The sequence below is a fragment of the Microplitis mediator genome, chromosome 4, assembly GCF_029852145.1.
Source record: "Microplitis mediator isolate UGA2020A chromosome 4, iyMicMedi2.1, whole genome shotgun sequence".
Lineage (NCBI taxonomy): Eukaryota > Metazoa > Arthropoda > Insecta > Hymenoptera > Braconidae > Microplitis > Microplitis mediator.
The window spans coordinates 15,307,373-15,325,288 of NC_079972.1; the positions used below are offsets into that span (position 1 = coordinate 15,307,373).

Below are 17,916 nucleotides of genomic sequence, written 5' to 3' on the forward strand. Positions count from 1 at the left end.
TATTTATATTTCCATAATATATATCAGATAAATCAGTCAGCAATCAGCAGGATTTTTGTTGTGTTAGTAGTCACGTTGTCTTCGTCTCCACACGTTAATTCTTTGTCTGATTTATTACCAACACCATCAGACGACCAGACGACACACTATCCGTGAGGTATGTACGTGAATTAACTTCTTGGTCTTTGGAGTATCAAGAATGAGTAAGCGTATATATGATAATGTACAATGAAACTTGTACTCCTTTTTTCGCTCTATAGTGCGTTTCTTGGGTAATTATATATATATTTTTATTTATCAATTATTTTTTTTATTTTTATTTAAACAGCTGAGCTTAAAATTAATGCGCGCGTGAGCTTTATTTTATTAATTAACTTAAGCAAGAAGCGACTAATGAGTAATGAGTAATGATGGAGCAAGGCTAGCATGCGTCGATATATATATATATATATTATAGATATATATCTACACTTCACAGGGTCATTTACCAACTGCCGTCTACGGTTATATATGTATATATTTATATAAGTTATAAATTTTTTCGTTGGTCTAATGATAAATTTTGTTGATGATAAAATACTTTACTTGATAGATAAAATGACTAATAATGAAGGTGATGTCTAATGAGGAAGAGCTTTGATGATTTGTATTTTGTCTCTCTCGCGTGTCGTTATTGTAATTGACATAAATTTTTTAGCACGTTGCTGCATTGGCTTGCGCAGGTTTAAAATTGCGCATTGAAAAAAAAAATAATAACAATAACAAGCAGAAAAGAGAGGCGGGTTTTAATTCAAATGAAAATGTCTTGGTAAAATTTTAAGTTTCTATTAACGGTAATGAGAACGATCTAAAAGTTCCTGGATGACCTAGTTCTGCTCTATAATTTTTATTTACTTTTGTAGATTTAAACGCCGCTGGTAGTTATTGCTGATGGCCCAAAGTTTACCTAGTGGCTGAGCTAGAGTTTAACTGTTTCTTCTTGCCAAGAATTACCACCGCCCTCTCTTCGTCTTTGTCCATTACTTCTTATACTTCTTCCTCTTCCTCTTCTTCTTATTCTTCGTCCTCGTCGCGAGAGTTAAGCTGTCGAGGATCCATTTGGAAGCCAGTAGTCATCTAGCTTAGGCGACTGCTTTTATTTAAACGGTGTAATATATTTATTATCCATCATCATCATCGTCATCTTGCTCGTAAATTTTAACTGTAAGTATTCTCCACATACTTGTAATTTGTATCATCAGTATTTGCTGGTATCAGCTTCCAGTCGTTTGACAATAAAAAAAGTAATGAGTGGTCACTAATTTATCCTCGCGTGTCAATTTAAATATCAGCTGATCAGTTGACGTGGATAACATCACTCACTGCTAATTGAATTTGTCGATCCAAGATCTATCACCCTCTTGTTGTCTTTACTTGTCGTACTTGTTGTTGCTCTTCACTTCCATTGGTACGGGTGATGACCGCTTGAGTCAATGTCCGAATATTTTAACACTCCTATTCTTGTACCGGTTGTTAGTTTGTTCATTCCGATCTATTATCTAAACTACATCCTGTTAAAAGTGATATACAATTATTTATCATAATGTTGAGATACATTTGGAGTTTACCTCCAATTTCTGTGAGTACTTATCAGTCATCAGATATTTTCGCTCGCTAAATTTATTCACCCGATTCAAACCCTGGTGGAAATTTTTCGGAATTTTCTCTGAAAAACTCAGTTCTAAAATTCTAAAGACTTTTTCAAAGCTCTAAAGACTTTTTCAGAGTTTTTCAGAGAAAAGTCCGGAAAATTTCCACCAGGGAATTTATAATCATTAAATTTATTATTATACTTTAATTATAAATAAACTAATTAATGATTAATTTTTATTTTTAGAGACACAGAACCATGGATGACAATGAAGAAATGGGAACCAAAGTTGAGCTTTACGTGTACGATTTGTCCAAAGGGGCTGCTGCAATAATGTCTCAACTTCTTATAGGTATATAAGACATATTTATTTATATTTTTGTACTTAAAATATCCGGTCAGTACACAAAGAGGCGAGTAACGTCTTCGCAGAATATAAAAATAAAGATGAAAAATTTTATTAATATTGAGAAAGAAGAAGAAGAAACTGGACGTTACGACGCGAGAGCGGTACAAAAATATAATCTAAATAAAACTCACGTGCTCACTGGTCATCGGGTACATTTTTATACCTGTGATACAGCGGTATCATGGCCAATATCAACTTTTTATTAAATATACATTAACCAATAAAATTAATTTAAAACGTCATCGGTTGGTCGAGCTGCCAAATCCACTTGGTCCATGATCTTACTGAGAAAGTTTAAATCACTATCTATTTTAAATTATTTTTTTTTAAAGTTGTTTGTAAATACTTGCAATGACACAGACTGTTTATTCCAGTAAAAATTTATATGCATTAATATTTGAGTTTTATTTTGCTTGGCCATATATTTGGTAAATGAAAATAATTTATAACAAAGAAAGACCGATGAATTATTTATACGCTTTGGCATGTATTATCGCGGAAGCGCTTGTAAAATCACATGGAATTGCGTATAATAAGACCGAGTATTATTCTTACTTGTCTCAAGGTTCATTAAAATAAGACAAAACAATATTTTTTTTATCTATTTATAATTTACGCATGTAATGATTTATCGGGTTATAGATTCTCTTCAGAAGACCCTTGAATTTTATCAAGCCGTTAAAACTGATCCGAGAGGTCCTTGCTACCCATCATCTTCATCATTTATAGACATAAAGTTTTTGACCCTCTCAGCTGGATCTCGAGATATTTGTTCTCAATTTGGCTTCACATACTATTTATCATGATCTATTACTGGGTGCCACACGGTCTCTAAAATGAGGAAGCGAGTTTAATTTTGTTATATTTAGAAATTGGGTTGACAAGTTACAAATTATACCTTAGGCATTTCCTTGTTAATGTGCAGATATAATTATTAACATTTAATTGTTTCAGGTCGACACATAGACGGGATTTGGCATACGGCGATCGTCGCCTACGGTCGTGAATATTTCTTCGGGCCATCTGGGATACAGAGTATCCGACCAGTAAGCACTTGATTGATCACTTTAAATATTTATTTATCTGTCCATCAGCATGAGCGCCTTAATTTTTACTCATTGTTATTATGACGGAGTAAAATAGAAAAAAAAAAAACTAGTCACGATGAAACCTCAGAAGCCGAGCCATACGATACGAGCTTGTTCTGAGACGTGGACTAAATTTGGTCCGGGCGCTTCCAAAAATAATTTTACCCAACTCGAGCTACTCTCACTTGAGCCTCTCTCTCTCACGTCCCATACGCTTCCTGGTCACAACTCCTTGCGAGCGAATCACGCCGGTAAGTCCCGCGTAACGCGTCTTTTTACCCGTGTCTTTCTTTATTCTAAACTAAATACCTCCCACTACCCCACCCTCATTCCCATACAATATTTATTACCTTTCTTGGCATTATTGGTATCATCAAAACCCGGACTCTGGATGCTGTCGCCCACCCAGTCCTTGGAAAAATATTAATTGCTAGTGTCCAAGTGTTCGTGTAATTTTATTATTTACTTTACGTGTGTTTTTTTTCTAATTATTATTTTTATTATTATATTAATTTAATTATTATTACACAAATTGTCGAAAGTCGGTACGCGCGAGTTTATTTTTAGTTATTAGTTACTATTGCGTTAGAGTTCGCTCCAAAATAACAAATTTTTATAAATAGAATAAGATACGTAAAATGAAATAACAGTTTTAAGTATTTTATACTTAATATTATTTTTATTTAACAGGGCGGTACAGTTCTAGGTGAACCTCTGAGAGTAGAAAAGCTCGGAGATACATTTTTACCCTACTCGGTATTTCTGGAGTACATCAACGGTTTGGGAACATCGAAATTTGCGTGAGTATTTGTCTTGTTTATATATTTTTTATTTTTAAACCTTTGTCTGGATTTATTTATATAAAAATAATTAAAAGTCTAATAAAAGATGATGATTTTATGAATCGATGTTGAATAAACACGCCTACTCATTGGTTTTGTTTTTGGCACAGCGCTGGGACGTATCATCTGCTGCGAGTAAACTGCAACAATTTCTCTGACGAGGTGAGCAGCTTCCTGGTGGGCAGTGGCATTCCGAAATACATTCTCGACTTACCTGAAGAAATAATCAAGACGTGAGTGTCATCCAAGGCGGGAGAAAATAAAAAAGTAGTAACGAGAGAGTCATAGTTATTAATAGTTAAACAACTTGACACAACTTGTCTCATGCAGGCCCGTAGGACAGGCATTAGCACCACTGATAGAGACCCTCGGAAACAGTGCGAGTGCTGGATTCACAGTCGGGCACAGATTCGTCGAGCCAAGGATTCAACGTGAGGTTTCACCCGAGTATCAGCTTCTTAATACGGCGATCGAGGAAGCCCGGCTCAATTCAATAGCTTTGGAGGAAAGGCGAAACGTTTTGAACGAGAAACTTGCTAAGAAGGAGCGGAAAAAGAAAAAGAAGAAGAAGGAAAAACACGATAAATCTAAAGGGACCAGTGGTAGTGACAGTAACAGTACAGGACCTAGTAATTATTCTACGATGGCAGACAGTGAAGGTTAATTTATTTATTTATTTATTTATTTAAGTGTTGATATTTACTGGGATTGTGTTGCAATAATTTTTCATTTAATTATTTTTAAACTGAATATTTTAGTAGCGGAAATGCAATCAGCGAACGGAGACATGGGCGCTGAAATGTTACCCTCTGATCGTGTTCTCCAGATGGAAGCTGAAGAAAGACGGGAGCTTGAGGAAAGAAAACGTCAAAGAGATCCTCCGATTGTGTTCAAAGACTTGACTGATCTTACGGCAGAGTTCGATGCTCTTTGTCGTTTGCTCGAAGGAAAACTCAACGAAACTGAAATAACAAATTTAGATGAACTGCGTCAGTATGCGTTGGAGAATGAAGGCTCTTGGGCATTGGGTGATAATTTTTTAAATTTCATTGGTAAATTTCATTTTCCATTATTGTTAATCAAATTTTTTAGTAATTGATGCTTACTGACTGTTGATATTTACTTAACAGGGCGAATTTTGTATGACAAGTCATTGGACACTGCGGCAAAAGTTAAACTGTTGAATATTCTTGCAATAGCGGCGCTCAAAGATGATGTTATTCTTCTGCTGCATCAAGACAGACGAGAGCATACGATAATGAATTATGCTTTTGACATTGACCGCCATTCTCCTGAAGAACAACTTCCTCTAGCTCAATTCGTAAGTTTTTCATTAAATTTTTAAAGTTACAACTTAATATTACCTATGATTTTTCTATTTTTTTCTACAGATAACTAACATGTTTGAAAATCTGAGTAGCTCCGAGTGGTTACTTTACATTTCCGAGTGGCAGCACAACAACCAAGGTATCAGTAATATCAGAGTAACTACAAAAATAGCAGTACACTCACTACTATCAGAATCAGCAGATCTTCAGGCTTGTGGTGCGGCGATTATTCACAACCTTGCTTGCAAGGAGGTAAAAACTGTGGTCTGTATCCTTCTCGCTTTGTGTAATTGATGTTAAATACATATTTATTTATTAAATGGTAAAGTTGTCGTAACCCATTGTAATGCCTGAATCCGCTGATAACAGTCACAAGCAAACGACTAATTTATTTACAAATAGAAGTGCTGCCTTTCATAAACAAACATTTTAAAAAAATTATTGTTACATAAATATATGAATGATTAACGCATTAATTTATTAAAAAAAATCTAAATAAACAAAAAAAGTATTTCTGTCGCTAAAAATAAAATTGCTTTTCGGTAATCAGTTTAAAAAGTAAATTTTTCTGTAGAGTTTGTGGATATTTTTTCAGAAAATGAACAAAAACAAAAAGCTACGGCAACTTTTACCGAAAGGTAGCAGTTCTAAGGTATTTTTATTTTTTAAATCTGTTAGTTTATTTACACTTATCCAAAAAATTAAAGGAACAATAAAATTTTATAAATTTTTTAGTGATTTTTGGAAGGCTGTATTTTCGTGAAAAATGATCGCATCGAAAAAATAAAAAAAGCAAATTGAAGCTTGAAATCTCTAGTTTGAAGATCTTCCAGCAAAATATTTTTTTGAGCCACGGTTTTTGCGGAATCATAAGAAAAAAGTCGAGACAAAATTTTTCTAAATTTTTTGGTTTTGTTTTTTAGGTCTACGGGGCCGGGAAAAATTTTTTCAAAAAAACTAATAACTAACGCAAAAATGAAAGAAAATATGATTCCGCAAAAACCGTGGCTCAAAAAAATATTTTGCTGGAAGATCTTCAAACTAGAGATTTCAAGCTTCAATTTGCTTTTTTTATTTTTTCGATGCGATCATTTTTTACGAAAATACAGCCTTCCAAAAATCACTAAAAAATTTATAAAATTTTCTTGTTCCTTTAATTTTTTGGATAAGTGTATTATTGTTTAAATAAGGTAACTTGTTTGTTATTGTTTACAATCTTTATACAAAAGATTATTATTAATTAATTAAATATTTATTTTATAATTATTTTGTTGGTTTATTGTGTAATTGTTATGCAAATTATTTGTTAATGTATTTAAATATTAAATATCTTTATGAAATTATTATTTCAGGTGTTTGATGATGTCGCTGTGGAGTTAACAATGGCACTGCTCCAGTACTTCAATGGCAGCCCATCCGAGGAACATTTGTTCGCGTGTATGAAGGCACTTGCACGATTCACTCAAATAAGCGGTCACGAAGTGCCGCAATTGATCCAAATGATCGGTCCGGAGCCAAATAAATTCCGCGGTACATCGCGACGAGTAGACGAAATGATAGACGAAGTCAATAAGAAGCTGCGTTAATTTTAACTTAATCAGGAAATCATATGATCGTGAGAGATATTTATAAAATAAATATTTCCGTTATTAAATAATAATAATAATAACTTATTATTTACACAAGAACTCTGATAATGCTTTTTATTTGACGGTTTACATTTTTTTATACCTAATATTTATCTTTTTAGATAATTCTATAAATTATTTTTATTTGGTTTTTCAAATACTGTGAGCTGTTAATTAAATTTTATTTAAAATTTTTTAAAATGCATTTTATAAATATTTAAATTTAAAAGTATAAACAAATAAATAAATAGTCATTTTTGTTTTGTCTACTGAGAAAAAATATTTTATTTTATTCTTACAAGAAATTTTAAATCCAATAAATTTTTGAAGCCCAAAATATTATGATCCTGAAGCTAGCAGACAATTAAAAATTTTTGGACTTTTTTTTTAGCAAATTAATCACAAAAAAAAAAAATCTAAAAATATGCACTTGTAGAAAATTTAAAAAACTACAGGTGCAATTTTTCAAATTTTTTTTTTTTTCAAATTTACCGTCTAAAAAAAAATCCAAAAATTATTAGACGTCTGCTAACTTCAGTATCATAAAATAATGATCCTGAAGTTAGCAGACAATTAAAAATTTTTGGACTTTTTTTTTAGCAAATTAATCACAAAAAAAAAAAAAATCTAAAAATATGCACTTGTAGAAAATTTAAAAAACTACAGGTGCAATTTTTCAAATTTTTTCTTTTTTCAAATTTACCGTCTAAAAAAAAATCCAAAAATTATTAGACGTCTGCTAACTTCAGTATCATAAAATATTATGGTCTGCTTTTTTTTTGAGTACTGTAAATAAATTTCGATTTTCTTCTCAATAAAAAAATTCTTTAACTTAAATATGAAATTAATACAGGAATAATTTTAATTGATTTACTACTTAATAAAATATTGTTTTTACAAAAGTTAATTATCTATCTAAAATAGTCGTTATAAATAATTATTGTTAAATTATGTATAAATATATTGTCAGTTTAAAAATCTAAATAAATAAACATAAATAATAGATAAATAAAGTTAAAAATAATGAATATTTATGATTACTTCAATTTAAAAATGTAAATTAATCTCGCTGGTCCATGAATGCTGTTAGGTGCTTCTCTAATCCGGTGATAAATGCGTTAGATGAATAAAGTGTTAGATGTAATGCCCACACGATTAGTTGGTATAAATTGTGCTAGTTATCACTCTTCTCGACTTGGAACATTGAAATAGCATTCAAGGTTTTCATTCACTTGCTCATATTAAAATCATTTCTTATCTACCTCATCTCTTGTTTATCAAGTCTGTCAAAAAGCGACATTAAATAAAGATAAATAATATGATTATAGATATACAACTTTAATGAAAGGTAAATAAAAAATAATAAAAAAAAAGGCTTATGAGTCTGTGTCACAACAATGAAATTGATAATCAGTTAGTGTAGCTTCTGTGAGACTGGTGATAAATGATACTCTTTTATTTCGCTAACAACAATCAGTAAGTTCATCAATCAGTCTATCCTTTAATAGATAATTATCAAGTGGATACTTATTTTTATTGTTATTAATAATACTGTTGATAAATTTAAACAATATTTATATTCAGTGAGCTCGAAAGATTCCGCGCAGAATGAAGGGTCCGTAGATCTGGAGCTAAATTATCCCAAGCAACAATCAAAATTAAAACGTTTTGTTCATCAGCACGTTCCTGTTACGCGATGGTTACCAAAGTACTCGCGGTTTTACGCAGTTTCAGATTTTATTGCTGGAATTACTCTGGGATTGACGATGATACCCCAGAGTATCGCGTACTCTGCACTTGCTGGTTTGACTCCCCAGGTATTTTTACGACTAGACGACAACTGCAGTTTTAAGAAGCATTGAGACAGATTTTTTAATTATTTTGAATTGCAGTATGGGTTGTACTCATCATTTTTCGGCGGCTTTATCTACGTTATCTTTGGGACTATCAAAGAGGTGTCAATTGGCGCAACATCGCTGATGTCTCTTGTTACTGTGGAATATACTCGTGATATGCCAGTTGATTTCGTTATCCTTCTGTGTTTTCTAGCAGGATGCGCTGAGCTATTGATGGGACTGATGAATCTAGGTTGCTATTAATTTACAATTATTTTTTAAAAATTTAATTATTCTATTATTCAGTAGATTATTTTTATTGTCAATAGGATTTCTGGTTGATTTGATATCAATACCTGTAACTTCTGGGTTCACATCGGCAACGTCAATTATTATTATTATTTCACAATTACCCGGACTTTTGGGTCTTAGATTTAAGTGCGAAAATCTTGTTGAGGGAATTAGAAAATTAATTGACAATTGGCGAAAAATACGAATTAATGACACAGTACTCGGAGTGTCTTGTATTATTTTTTTACTGTCATTCCGGGTGAGTATAATTTAATAATTGATAATGATAAATTAATTAATAAATAATTAGAGTAAATTAATTGATGTGCAATTATTCAATTGCAGAAATTAAAAGACATTGACTGTTCTAAAGTTAAGAGCAGGAATAAGTCGTGGGGTCGTCTATTAAAAAAGACCTTGTGGCTGCTTTCGATATCACGAAATGCAATAATTGTTTTTGTTGCTTCAGCAATAACATTTCAGCAGCATAAAAATGGAAATCCATTATTTCTAACATCAGGTTCTGTTACTCCTGGTCTTCCGAAATTTACTCCACCGCATTTTTCATCACAAGTTGGCAATGTGACGTACAGTTTTATTGACATGTGCTCTCATCTAGGAAGTGGAATTTTCATGGTACCTTTGGTTGCCGTGTTAACAAATGTTGCTATCGCTAAAGCGTTTGGTGAGGATTTAAAATAAATTTTTTATAAAAACAATGAAAATATAATTTTACGATTTACTTATCAATCAGTGCGTGACGGATCAGTGGAAGCAACTCAAGAAATGTTGACTCTGGGTGTTTGTAATATTGCTGGATCTTTCGTATCATCAATGCCGACATCCGGTGCTTTTACTCGAAGTGCTGTAGGAAGTGCAAGTGGTATCCAGACACCCATGGCTGGACTTTACTCCGGAACAATGGCTCTTCTTGCATTGAGTTTTCTTACTCCTTACTTTGGTTTTATACCGAAAGCTTCACTGTCTGCTGTACTTATTAGTGCAGTCCTATTTTTAATTGACTTTAAATTAATTAAAATATTATGGAAGGGCAGCAGTAAGTGAATTTTAATTTTCAAAGATTTTATTTGAATGTCCAGCGTTATATAGAAATTCATTGAGGTTTTCTTCGTTTTTTTTTTCAGAAAGAGACATGTTTACTGCGGGTATAACATTTTTCATAAGCATTTTTGTTAATGTAGAATCCGGTCTTTTATTCGGAACTCTATCGAATGCATTACTTCTGCTCTATCTTTCGGCCCGACCATCTGTCACAATCGAAAAACGCAAGGTATTAAATTTAAAAAGATGTTTGTTGATTAAATAATATTTATAAATACATTTCAGACGGCTTATGGACTTAAATATGTAATAGTAAAACCAGATATCGGCCTTTTTTATCCAGCGGTGACGTATCTGATAAATAAAATAAATAATGTTGCTCGAAAAGAAGCCAAAGGCGTTTATCCTGTGGTCGTTGACTTTGATCGACTCCAAGGAATTGATTACACTGCTGCCAAAGGAATACAAGGTCTATTATCTGTGTTTGAAGGTAAATCCCAAGCATTGATATTTTCAAATGTCAGTTCAACTGTCGTTGCATCGATTATAAGTCTCAGTGGGATGGAAACTTTCAAGGCAGCTGATAGTCAAGACGATCTTATGAACATGCTTAACAGTACGTTATTCAATTACTTTTATTTCGTAGTCTTCTTCTTGTACTTTTATAATTAAATCATTTTCTTTTTAGATTTGAAGATCAATGAAAAGATTTCTCGATTGAAAAATCAATCATTTGCAGAATTATTAAATAAATCGAGTGATTCGACTAGTCAAAAAGAAAATAATAAAGAGTTACCAGTACCCGCAGAGCAAGAATCTCTTTTGGCGAGTGATAAAAAAACCAGTCAAGTTAAATCTAATTGTTGATAAATTGTTATTTACAATAAAAAAATTAAATATTCATATACAACTGATACAATTGACTTAATTGTAAAATTTAACTTAACACTATTTCATTAGTACGGTCTCATTTTTTTCTGACTTTTCTTTTGGAATTAATGCGTCAATGAAATTCTCCAGATCACTGCAGGATAAATACATGATAATTTCCCATACACAGTCAAATGGTAGATAATGAAAAGTCTTAGTTATATAAAAAGATTTCTCTTTAAATTTATTAAGAATTTCAATGTGTTTCTTAGCTTCCTCTAAATGTAAATTGATTAACTTAGAATATAATAATCCCTTCTTGCGGAGAGAATGTATAGCTGTACAAAAGCTGTGATTTTTTGCTAATTGTAAAAATTTTCTATTACTTGTGCTTAAAACATCATAGCTAGACATACTTTGACCATCAAAAGTTATCAAGTTGCGCTTCAATACATCAAACAAGATATTTACTTCTGAGTCTATTGATTTTAAACTCCAGCCCGGTAGAAATCCTGTTTTAAGTAAATTATCCATAATCAGTACTTCTTCTTCGAGTACAGGTAAACCGAGTCTCTGCCTGAGTCGTAGATCCTTCATAACCTGTACAATTAATGCTTTTATTGAATCTTTCAATGATCTTATGGTATCTCTATTGTAGTTTGGGTCATATGCTAGTTTATCATCTGTCTTTGATGCATAAAATAGAGGTTTAAAATTTGCCGAAAACTTTTGATCCCTTATTAGGGTGAATGTTATGGGAGACATACCACGATAAGCGGCTATATTTAAGAATAACGTTCCTGGATCTCCGTTTATCGTGATATTTATGTCAGCTCCAGCCCTAACAAGGAGCAACAAGATGTTTATTATCGGCCCAGTCTTTAATGTACTGGCGTCGTATCTACATTTTAATTCATTCCTCTTAACCAGATAATGAAGTGCGGTAAAGCCATCATTGTCGCGAAGGTTTATATCATCTTTACTCATTACTTTGACCAAGGATTCCACGATGTTGTCCTGAAGTTTATCAACTGCACACATCAATAATGTTTTGTTTGACCGGCTTCTTATTTTCCAATCAGCGTGGTATTTTAATAAAATATCCACTAATTCAATATGATTGTTAAGAACCGCATAAGTTAATAAGGTCATTCGAGAGCCGAAATCTTTGCACCACTCATCTTCTGGAGATTTGAAACTACTTTTATACTTTATCTGAATAGAGTTGCTAAGCTCCTCGTCGACATTTGCGCCAGCTCTTAAAAGTAATTCGACAATTATATTTTTTTTGGATAAAACAGCCACAGTAATTGGCAGAACACCATCTGCAGCTTCTGTATTAGGATTAGCATTGTATACGAAAAGTAAATGTATTACGAAACTATAATCTTCAGACATACAAGCAAAATGCAGTATAGTGTAACCAGCAAATGGTCCATTAAGTAGCACAGAACCATTGACGTTTTCTCCTTGTTTTAATAAATTGTCAATAAGATCAACGTTATTGACTCTGATGGCTTCGTATAAAGGTGAAATGGCACTTATTCTTAATGAACACTTACAGCCATTGGCATCATTCCAATTTAGACACAATCCGCGATCCATTTTAAGAATCGATATTTGATCAAAAAATAATATGATAAGTAGTTGTTTCCTTACTTATTAGACACCACTCGTACTGTGAGACCACTATCAATATTTGTGAGATTATGAGGCTATTAAGTTATTGAGGTTATATATTATACACACATTAGATATAATCGCTAAGTAATTGTATTATTACTTATAAAACACTACAAGTTTTATTGCTTACTAGCTATCGTCCCATTAGGACCACATGCCACTTTGTATAATTCTTAGTGAGGTTATTTTACGCTCACAAGAGAAATTAAAGGATAGAAGGCTGACTTATACCTGCGAACGTTGAGCCGCCGGCTCAAGATTTTCAGCTTATTCTGTCGACTGTGAACGCGTAAAGATTTTAGTTCATAAAGAGTCATTGGATGGCGATTGTATTGCAGAGATCCCCTTCAGAATTTTACTGCGAACAATCACACTATCCCACATGATAATTTGTTATTTTCATTTCTGGAAATAAAAATAATATTTAACTTCTAATTTAATTGGCTGACCTGATCTGAACATGTGCAGAAGATCAATTTTTTGACACCCGTAGGTACCGGCAAGAAGATCAAGTCACAAGCCATTGTGAGGCAGACCAAATCACACAAAAAATTAATTAATTAAAATGGCTTCTGTGCAAATTTGTGGCAACTGCCTTCTAACATCCAAAACAACCGAGCTGGAGCGAGTAGTTATAAAAAACGAAAAAAACTGCTTAGATGTATGCCCGCACCCAGAGGTATTTGAAATTAATATTTCATTTGATTTGATTTTATTTATTCTGTTATCCATTTTAATTTATTAACTTTTTTTTGTATTCATCATTCAATTTATTAACATTAATCATTATTATTTATTTATTCTGTTTCAGTGCCCCTTATGTGAGATTACGGAATCGACGACTCAAACCGTTCCAGAAGAAATTGAATTGAAAATATGTAGACTAAAGGATAGATGCAGCCTTTGCACTGAAAGCCTGCAGAAAATGACAAAGTTGACGAAAAGTTTGGATGCTATCGTGAACGATTATAAGAAGCTCACCAAAGAACTTCAAGAAGTTTCTCATCATGTCGACGTTCTAAACTTGCACGAAAAATTCGTGAGGCACCCCTGTGAAAAAGGTCTTATAAAATCTCATAAAAAAAATTGGCTATGAGACAACGATCAGTATTGAAATTTGGAATATAACACTTCTGAAACAAATGTCTTACCAGGGACACTACAAATCGTAGGCGCGATCTCGTGGCGAGCACCGAACTACTCCCGCTGCTGCTGCCTAGCACCGGTGACTTTCCCCTTCTCCATATCGATCTTTTCTCCCGAGAAATTTTTTCTCTTGGCTTAAACAACTTTTGTTATTTTGGTCGGAGAATACAAAAAAACTTGCGTGAAAAGAATAGTACTTGTTCCGAGAAATTTTATTCTGTTTAACCAAAAAAATGCAATATCACTACAAAAAAATAATGTATCTTGCACCAAAAAAAAAAAAAAATGGGGCATGATACATTACTGGGTTTGTAAAAAATCACATAAAAACTTATATTTTCACTCATCTCCGAACGGTTAAAATATTTAAAGTACAAGAAATAGTGATAATATTAGTATTTTTGGTGTAAATTCTTATAAAAAAAAAATGAAGTTAAGCAATTATTTTTAAATGAATCTGATAAAACTAATATTTTATGTCTAATGGAAATTATTTATAAAATCTCATAAGTACTCCATAATATTTTATAAGTAATAGCCTTCTAACTAAAATTTACAAAAACTCATAAGTCACATAGCTTTTAAATTAAAATTAAATCTTTTAAGTTTTCACAAGTTAATTCGATTATAGATTTTCTTACAAATTCTCATAAAATTTTTATGAGAAAAAGGTCTACATTTGTCCATGTGATTCCTGATTCAGACTCATAAAATTTCGAAGAAATACATGTTAAATATTTTCTCATAAAATATGACAAATATTTTATGATATATTCAATAAGATATTATCTCCTAGGATAACTCGTAAGGGGTACCCAATTTTCCCGCAAAGATAAAAATTTTTTTGTTTCAACGGCAACTGAAATTTTTGTTTATTTACTTTGAATATCATTAAAAACAAAAAGATTTAGCGTATTTGAGTCCTCGAAACTTTAGTATTTTCTTAAGTACCCCGCTTTGCTCCCCCCCCCCTATATATGTATTATTCTATTTTATGTTCGAATATTTCAACGATTTTGCCAGTAATCGCGTCTTGAGGTAAAAATATCGAAATATCGATATTTTGTACTCTACCGACATCGATATTGTTTAAAAATATCGATACGGTATATATCGATATATTTTCTATTTTCGCCCATCCCTAATCAGTAAACCAAAATTCAACGTAAACAATACAAGAGCGCATGCGTCGGACTAGTTTAAAAACAGAAAGGGGCAATGGTATTTTTTGCTATAGCCTCTAAATCATGTTAATTAACTTATTATTTATTCATAAATGACAATTAGAAATATAAAATTAATGATTGAACCAAACCGCGGATGATGTTTTTTAATCGTCATAAATTATCTGAACAAAAACTGAAAGCTGATTTTCCCCTGGATCTGCATTTCTATTCGAAAGTACCACCACCGTCAACTTGGGAAGATTTGTTGACAATCACAAATGACAGGATCGAAGGTATTTATTATTAAACATCATAAATAATTTTTAAATTATTTATTATTCATATCATAATTTTATTTACAGTCCTAAAGATTGTAAATTCGGTCCTTAGAGACAATTGGAATCTCAGTTTTACAGAGAAACGCAAACTTGTAACCAATAGGTTAACAAAAATAGAGAGATTTGATTACGTGACTCTCATAAACAGCAAAGGACACCAATTATGCTCTGACGAAGATCTTCAGAACAGAATAATTGACCATACTTCATTTACCACACTCTCATTAGCATTAATTTCCGATGATCAGTATTATGAAGATTTCCAGAGGCTCGAGGAAAAATTGTTTAATATACGGGTTTCAGCTCTGGATGATGAAGGACTGCTGAATGTCATAAATATTCATACTCCATATCCTCAGGTATTTATTTATATATAATTATTTTGATCCTGAAGTTAGTAAGGAGTCAACAATTTTTAGTTTATTTTCAACGAATCATTTACGAAAAAACTAAAAATATGCGCATGTAGAAAAATTGTAAAACTATCAGTGCAATTTGAAAAAATATTTTTTCTCTTTAATTTATCGTTTTTTAAAAAAAATCAGAAATTCATCAGACGTCGGGTAATTTCAGTAGCATCAATTATTAATAATTATTTGTATATTTTATTGCAGCTAAACGGCTGTGAGAAACAAAAGCTTAGACCAAAACTTATATGTTTTTTACAAAATCAAAGTATTTATGATGCGACTAAATATTTTAAAGTTCCAATAGCAATCATCTTAGGATTTATAAACCCCCATCAAGTATATTTTAATAAAGGAACCGCTTTTATACCATTTTTTTTAATGAAAAAAGTTTTGTCTGCTCTATTTCGTAAGCATCTACAAGATCAAGTGAGTAGAATCCAAAAACTTTAATATTAATTAGCAATTTAATGATTATGTTTATTACTTAATAGATTAATTCATGGGATGTGAACTTGATGGAGAGATATAAAAAATATTTTGAACAATACGATATATTTGTTAACATGATGGAAAGTGTTCGTGATAATTTTAAAAGAGTACAGCAATTGGCAGTATACGATAGTGGAATAACAGCTGAGGACGTCGAGAAAGTAGGCTAGATTAATAATTTTAACAAGTTAATTATTATTTAGTTATTAATTTATTTTTTTTTTTATTCTAGATCTATGACAAATCATTTCCACCTTGTATGCGAAATATACACGAAGTTCTTCGTAAAAATCATCATCTGAAGCACGAATCACGACTGCAGTACACTTTATTTTTGAAGGGAATCGGTCTTCCTGTTCAAGAATCATTGAAATTATTCAAAAAAGAATTCACTAAGACAATAAACGGCGAGTTATTTAATAAAGAGTACAAGTATTACGTAGAACATGCCTATGGATTGAGAGGAAGTAAGAGAGACTATGATCCTAAATGTTGCAGTACCATTCGAAATACTGAAACAGCACTTGGAGACTGTAACGGTTGTACTTTTCGTATTTCTCATGCTGCTGATATTGAAGATCTTGGCAGGAAATTGTCTCAGTGGAAAATTCCAGAGCCTGGTATGCAAACAAATTTTATCAGTTTAAATTATCACATTAATTGCTAAAGTTTTGAATACGTAATTTTTTTAGATAAGAATAGTATCGTAACTGAAAGTAGACTTGGAAACTGTGGTACTGCGTGTGCTCTGTACTTCGAGACGATAAATGGTTGTCAAATGACTGAAATGATTGATCATCCTAATCAATATTTCAAATACAGCCGCTTTGTCAAAGCTAAAGGTCTTACGGGGGATTCTTGTTTTGGAAACTCAGATAATGTTGATCTTGATTATGATAAATCACTTTTAAATTTCACGATTGAGGAAATAAATAATGAGGTAGATTTAAGTGATGATAATACTGAAGATTTAAACGTTATTCCTGATGCTAATAAAAGAAAAGCTGTAGATATAGATAGTGATGATGCAAATGTACCTGAAATAGAAAATAATAGAAATAAAAAAGTTAAGATTAATCCAGCGGATATAGATAATTTATCAAATGGCCAAGATAAAGAGTTGGAAAATAAAACTGATCCTCGTACAGTAAATAATTGTAATGATAGTAAACCATCTACATCTTCAGGAGTTTCATCAAATAGTGATAAAATATACTCAGATATGAAAATAGATCGAAACTTCGGAATAAATGATGGTAAATTTTATATATTTCTATATCACCTGCATGAAAACTCTGAGTTTTAATGCCTGATTACCACTTGGGATAAATATATGAGACCAAATATTTAAACTCATGGTTCCAATGCAGAGAATTATAAAAAATAGAATTAATTTTAACTAAACTTTTTTTTTTCAGACGAATTTCTATTAATCCGAGATCTGGCTGTCGAATTTGATGAAATAATTCCTATTGAAAATATAAAAACAGGTTCAATTATTTACACTCCTCGAGGATGCGGTTGACTAGAAAATTTTTACATCCACATTTTAATTAATTTAATTAAATTAAAGTTGATCTTTATTTTACTTAACAAATAATTTATTAGTTAAATATTTTATTTTATATCAAAGAAATATAAAATTTTACAATTATTAATTTATAAAAAAAAAGTCTAATGTATATATGTAGATATTTAAAA

At 31.7% G+C, this 17,916-nt stretch overlaps 3 protein-coding genes across 9 annotated transcripts; all 3 read left to right on the forward strand.

Annotated features, from left to right (window-relative positions):
• The first annotated feature begins 15 nt into the window (after window positions 1-15).
• On the forward strand, window positions 16-7,289 carry LOC130666320 (uncharacterized). Of its 7 annotated transcripts, none has more exons than XM_057467184.1 (12): window positions 28-157; window positions 903-1,203; window positions 1,877-1,982; window positions 2,994-3,085; window positions 3,818-3,927; window positions 4,080-4,202; window positions 4,300-4,628; window positions 4,728-5,021; window positions 5,100-5,290; window positions 5,361-5,549; window positions 5,893-5,949; window positions 6,650-7,285. In XM_057467184.1, the coding sequence occupies exons 3-12, from the start codon at window positions 1,889-1,891 to the stop codon at window positions 6,881-6,883; spliced, it is 1,713 nt and encodes a 570-aa protein (XP_057323167.1). In that variant the 5' UTR covers window positions 28-157; window positions 903-1,203; window positions 1,877-1,888; the 3' UTR covers window positions 6,884-7,285. The 7 variants fall into 7 exon arrangements, with proteins under 7 accessions (XP_057323169.1, XP_057323167.1, XP_057323171.1 ...); XM_057467185.1 differs by lacking the exon at window positions 28-157 and adding an exon at window positions 792-808; XM_057467186.1 differs by lacking the exon at window positions 903-1,203 and having other exon boundaries at window positions 16-157; window positions 6,650-7,286.
• A 686-nt stretch (window positions 7,290-7,975) lies between these two features.
• LOC130666318 (sodium-independent sulfate anion transporter-like) lies at window positions 7,976-11,076 on the forward strand. Its single transcript, XM_057467180.1, has 9 exons — window positions 7,976-8,401; window positions 8,510-8,742; window positions 8,818-9,013; window positions 9,090-9,310; window positions 9,397-9,736; window positions 9,806-10,108; window positions 10,197-10,342; window positions 10,399-10,729; window positions 10,802-11,076. Coding segments are annotated over exons 1-9 (1,950 nt in total). The 5' UTR covers window positions 7,976-8,400; the 3' UTR covers window positions 10,981-11,076.
• A 3,911-nt stretch (window positions 11,077-14,987) lies between these two features.
• Window positions 14,988-17,767, forward strand: LOC130667023 (uncharacterized). Its single transcript, XM_057468394.1, has 7 exons — window positions 14,988-15,271; window positions 15,341-15,675; window positions 15,931-16,152; window positions 16,218-16,376; window positions 16,448-16,835; window positions 16,908-17,471; window positions 17,634-17,767. Exons 1-7 carry the CDS (start codon window positions 15,133-15,135, stop codon window positions 17,738-17,740), a joined length of 1,914 nt encoding a protein of 637 aa, XP_057324377.1. The 5' UTR covers window positions 14,988-15,132; the 3' UTR covers window positions 17,741-17,767.
• The last annotated feature ends 149 nt before the right edge of the window (window positions 17,768-17,916 follow it).

Bases quoted from the DNA above. Each gene is read 5' to 3' on its own strand.
- LOC130666320 (XM_057467182.1), top strand. From the start codon at position 1,583: ATGTTGAGATACATTTGGAGTTTACCTCCAATTTCT. The intron at 1,619-1,876 runs GTGAGTACTTAT...TTTTATTTTTAG, and splicing joins GGAGTTTACCTCCAATTTCT to AGACACAGAACCATGGATGA. The intron at 5,550-5,892 runs GTAAAAACTGTG...ATATTTTTTCAG, and splicing joins ACAACCTTGCTTGCAAGGAG to AAAATGAACAAAAACAAAAA.
- LOC130666318 (XM_057467180.1), top strand. The intron at 8,743-8,817 runs GTATTTTTACGA...TTTGAATTGCAG, and splicing joins TTGCTGGTTTGACTCCCCAG to TATGGGTTGTACTCATCATT. The intron at 10,730-10,801 runs GTACGTTATTCA...TTTTCTTTTTAG, and splicing joins TCTTATGAACATGCTTAACA to ATTTGAAGATCAATGAAAAG.
- LOC130667023 (XM_057468394.1), top strand. From the start codon at position 15,133: ATGATGTTTTTTAATCGTCATAAATTATCTGAACAAAAACTGAAAGCT. The intron at 15,272-15,340 runs GTATTTATTATT...TTTTATTTACAG, and splicing joins CACAAATGACAGGATCGAAG to TCCTAAAGATTGTAAATTCG. The intron at 16,153-16,217 runs GTGAGTAGAATC...ATTACTTAATAG, and splicing joins GTAAGCATCTACAAGATCAA to ATTAATTCATGGGATGTGAA.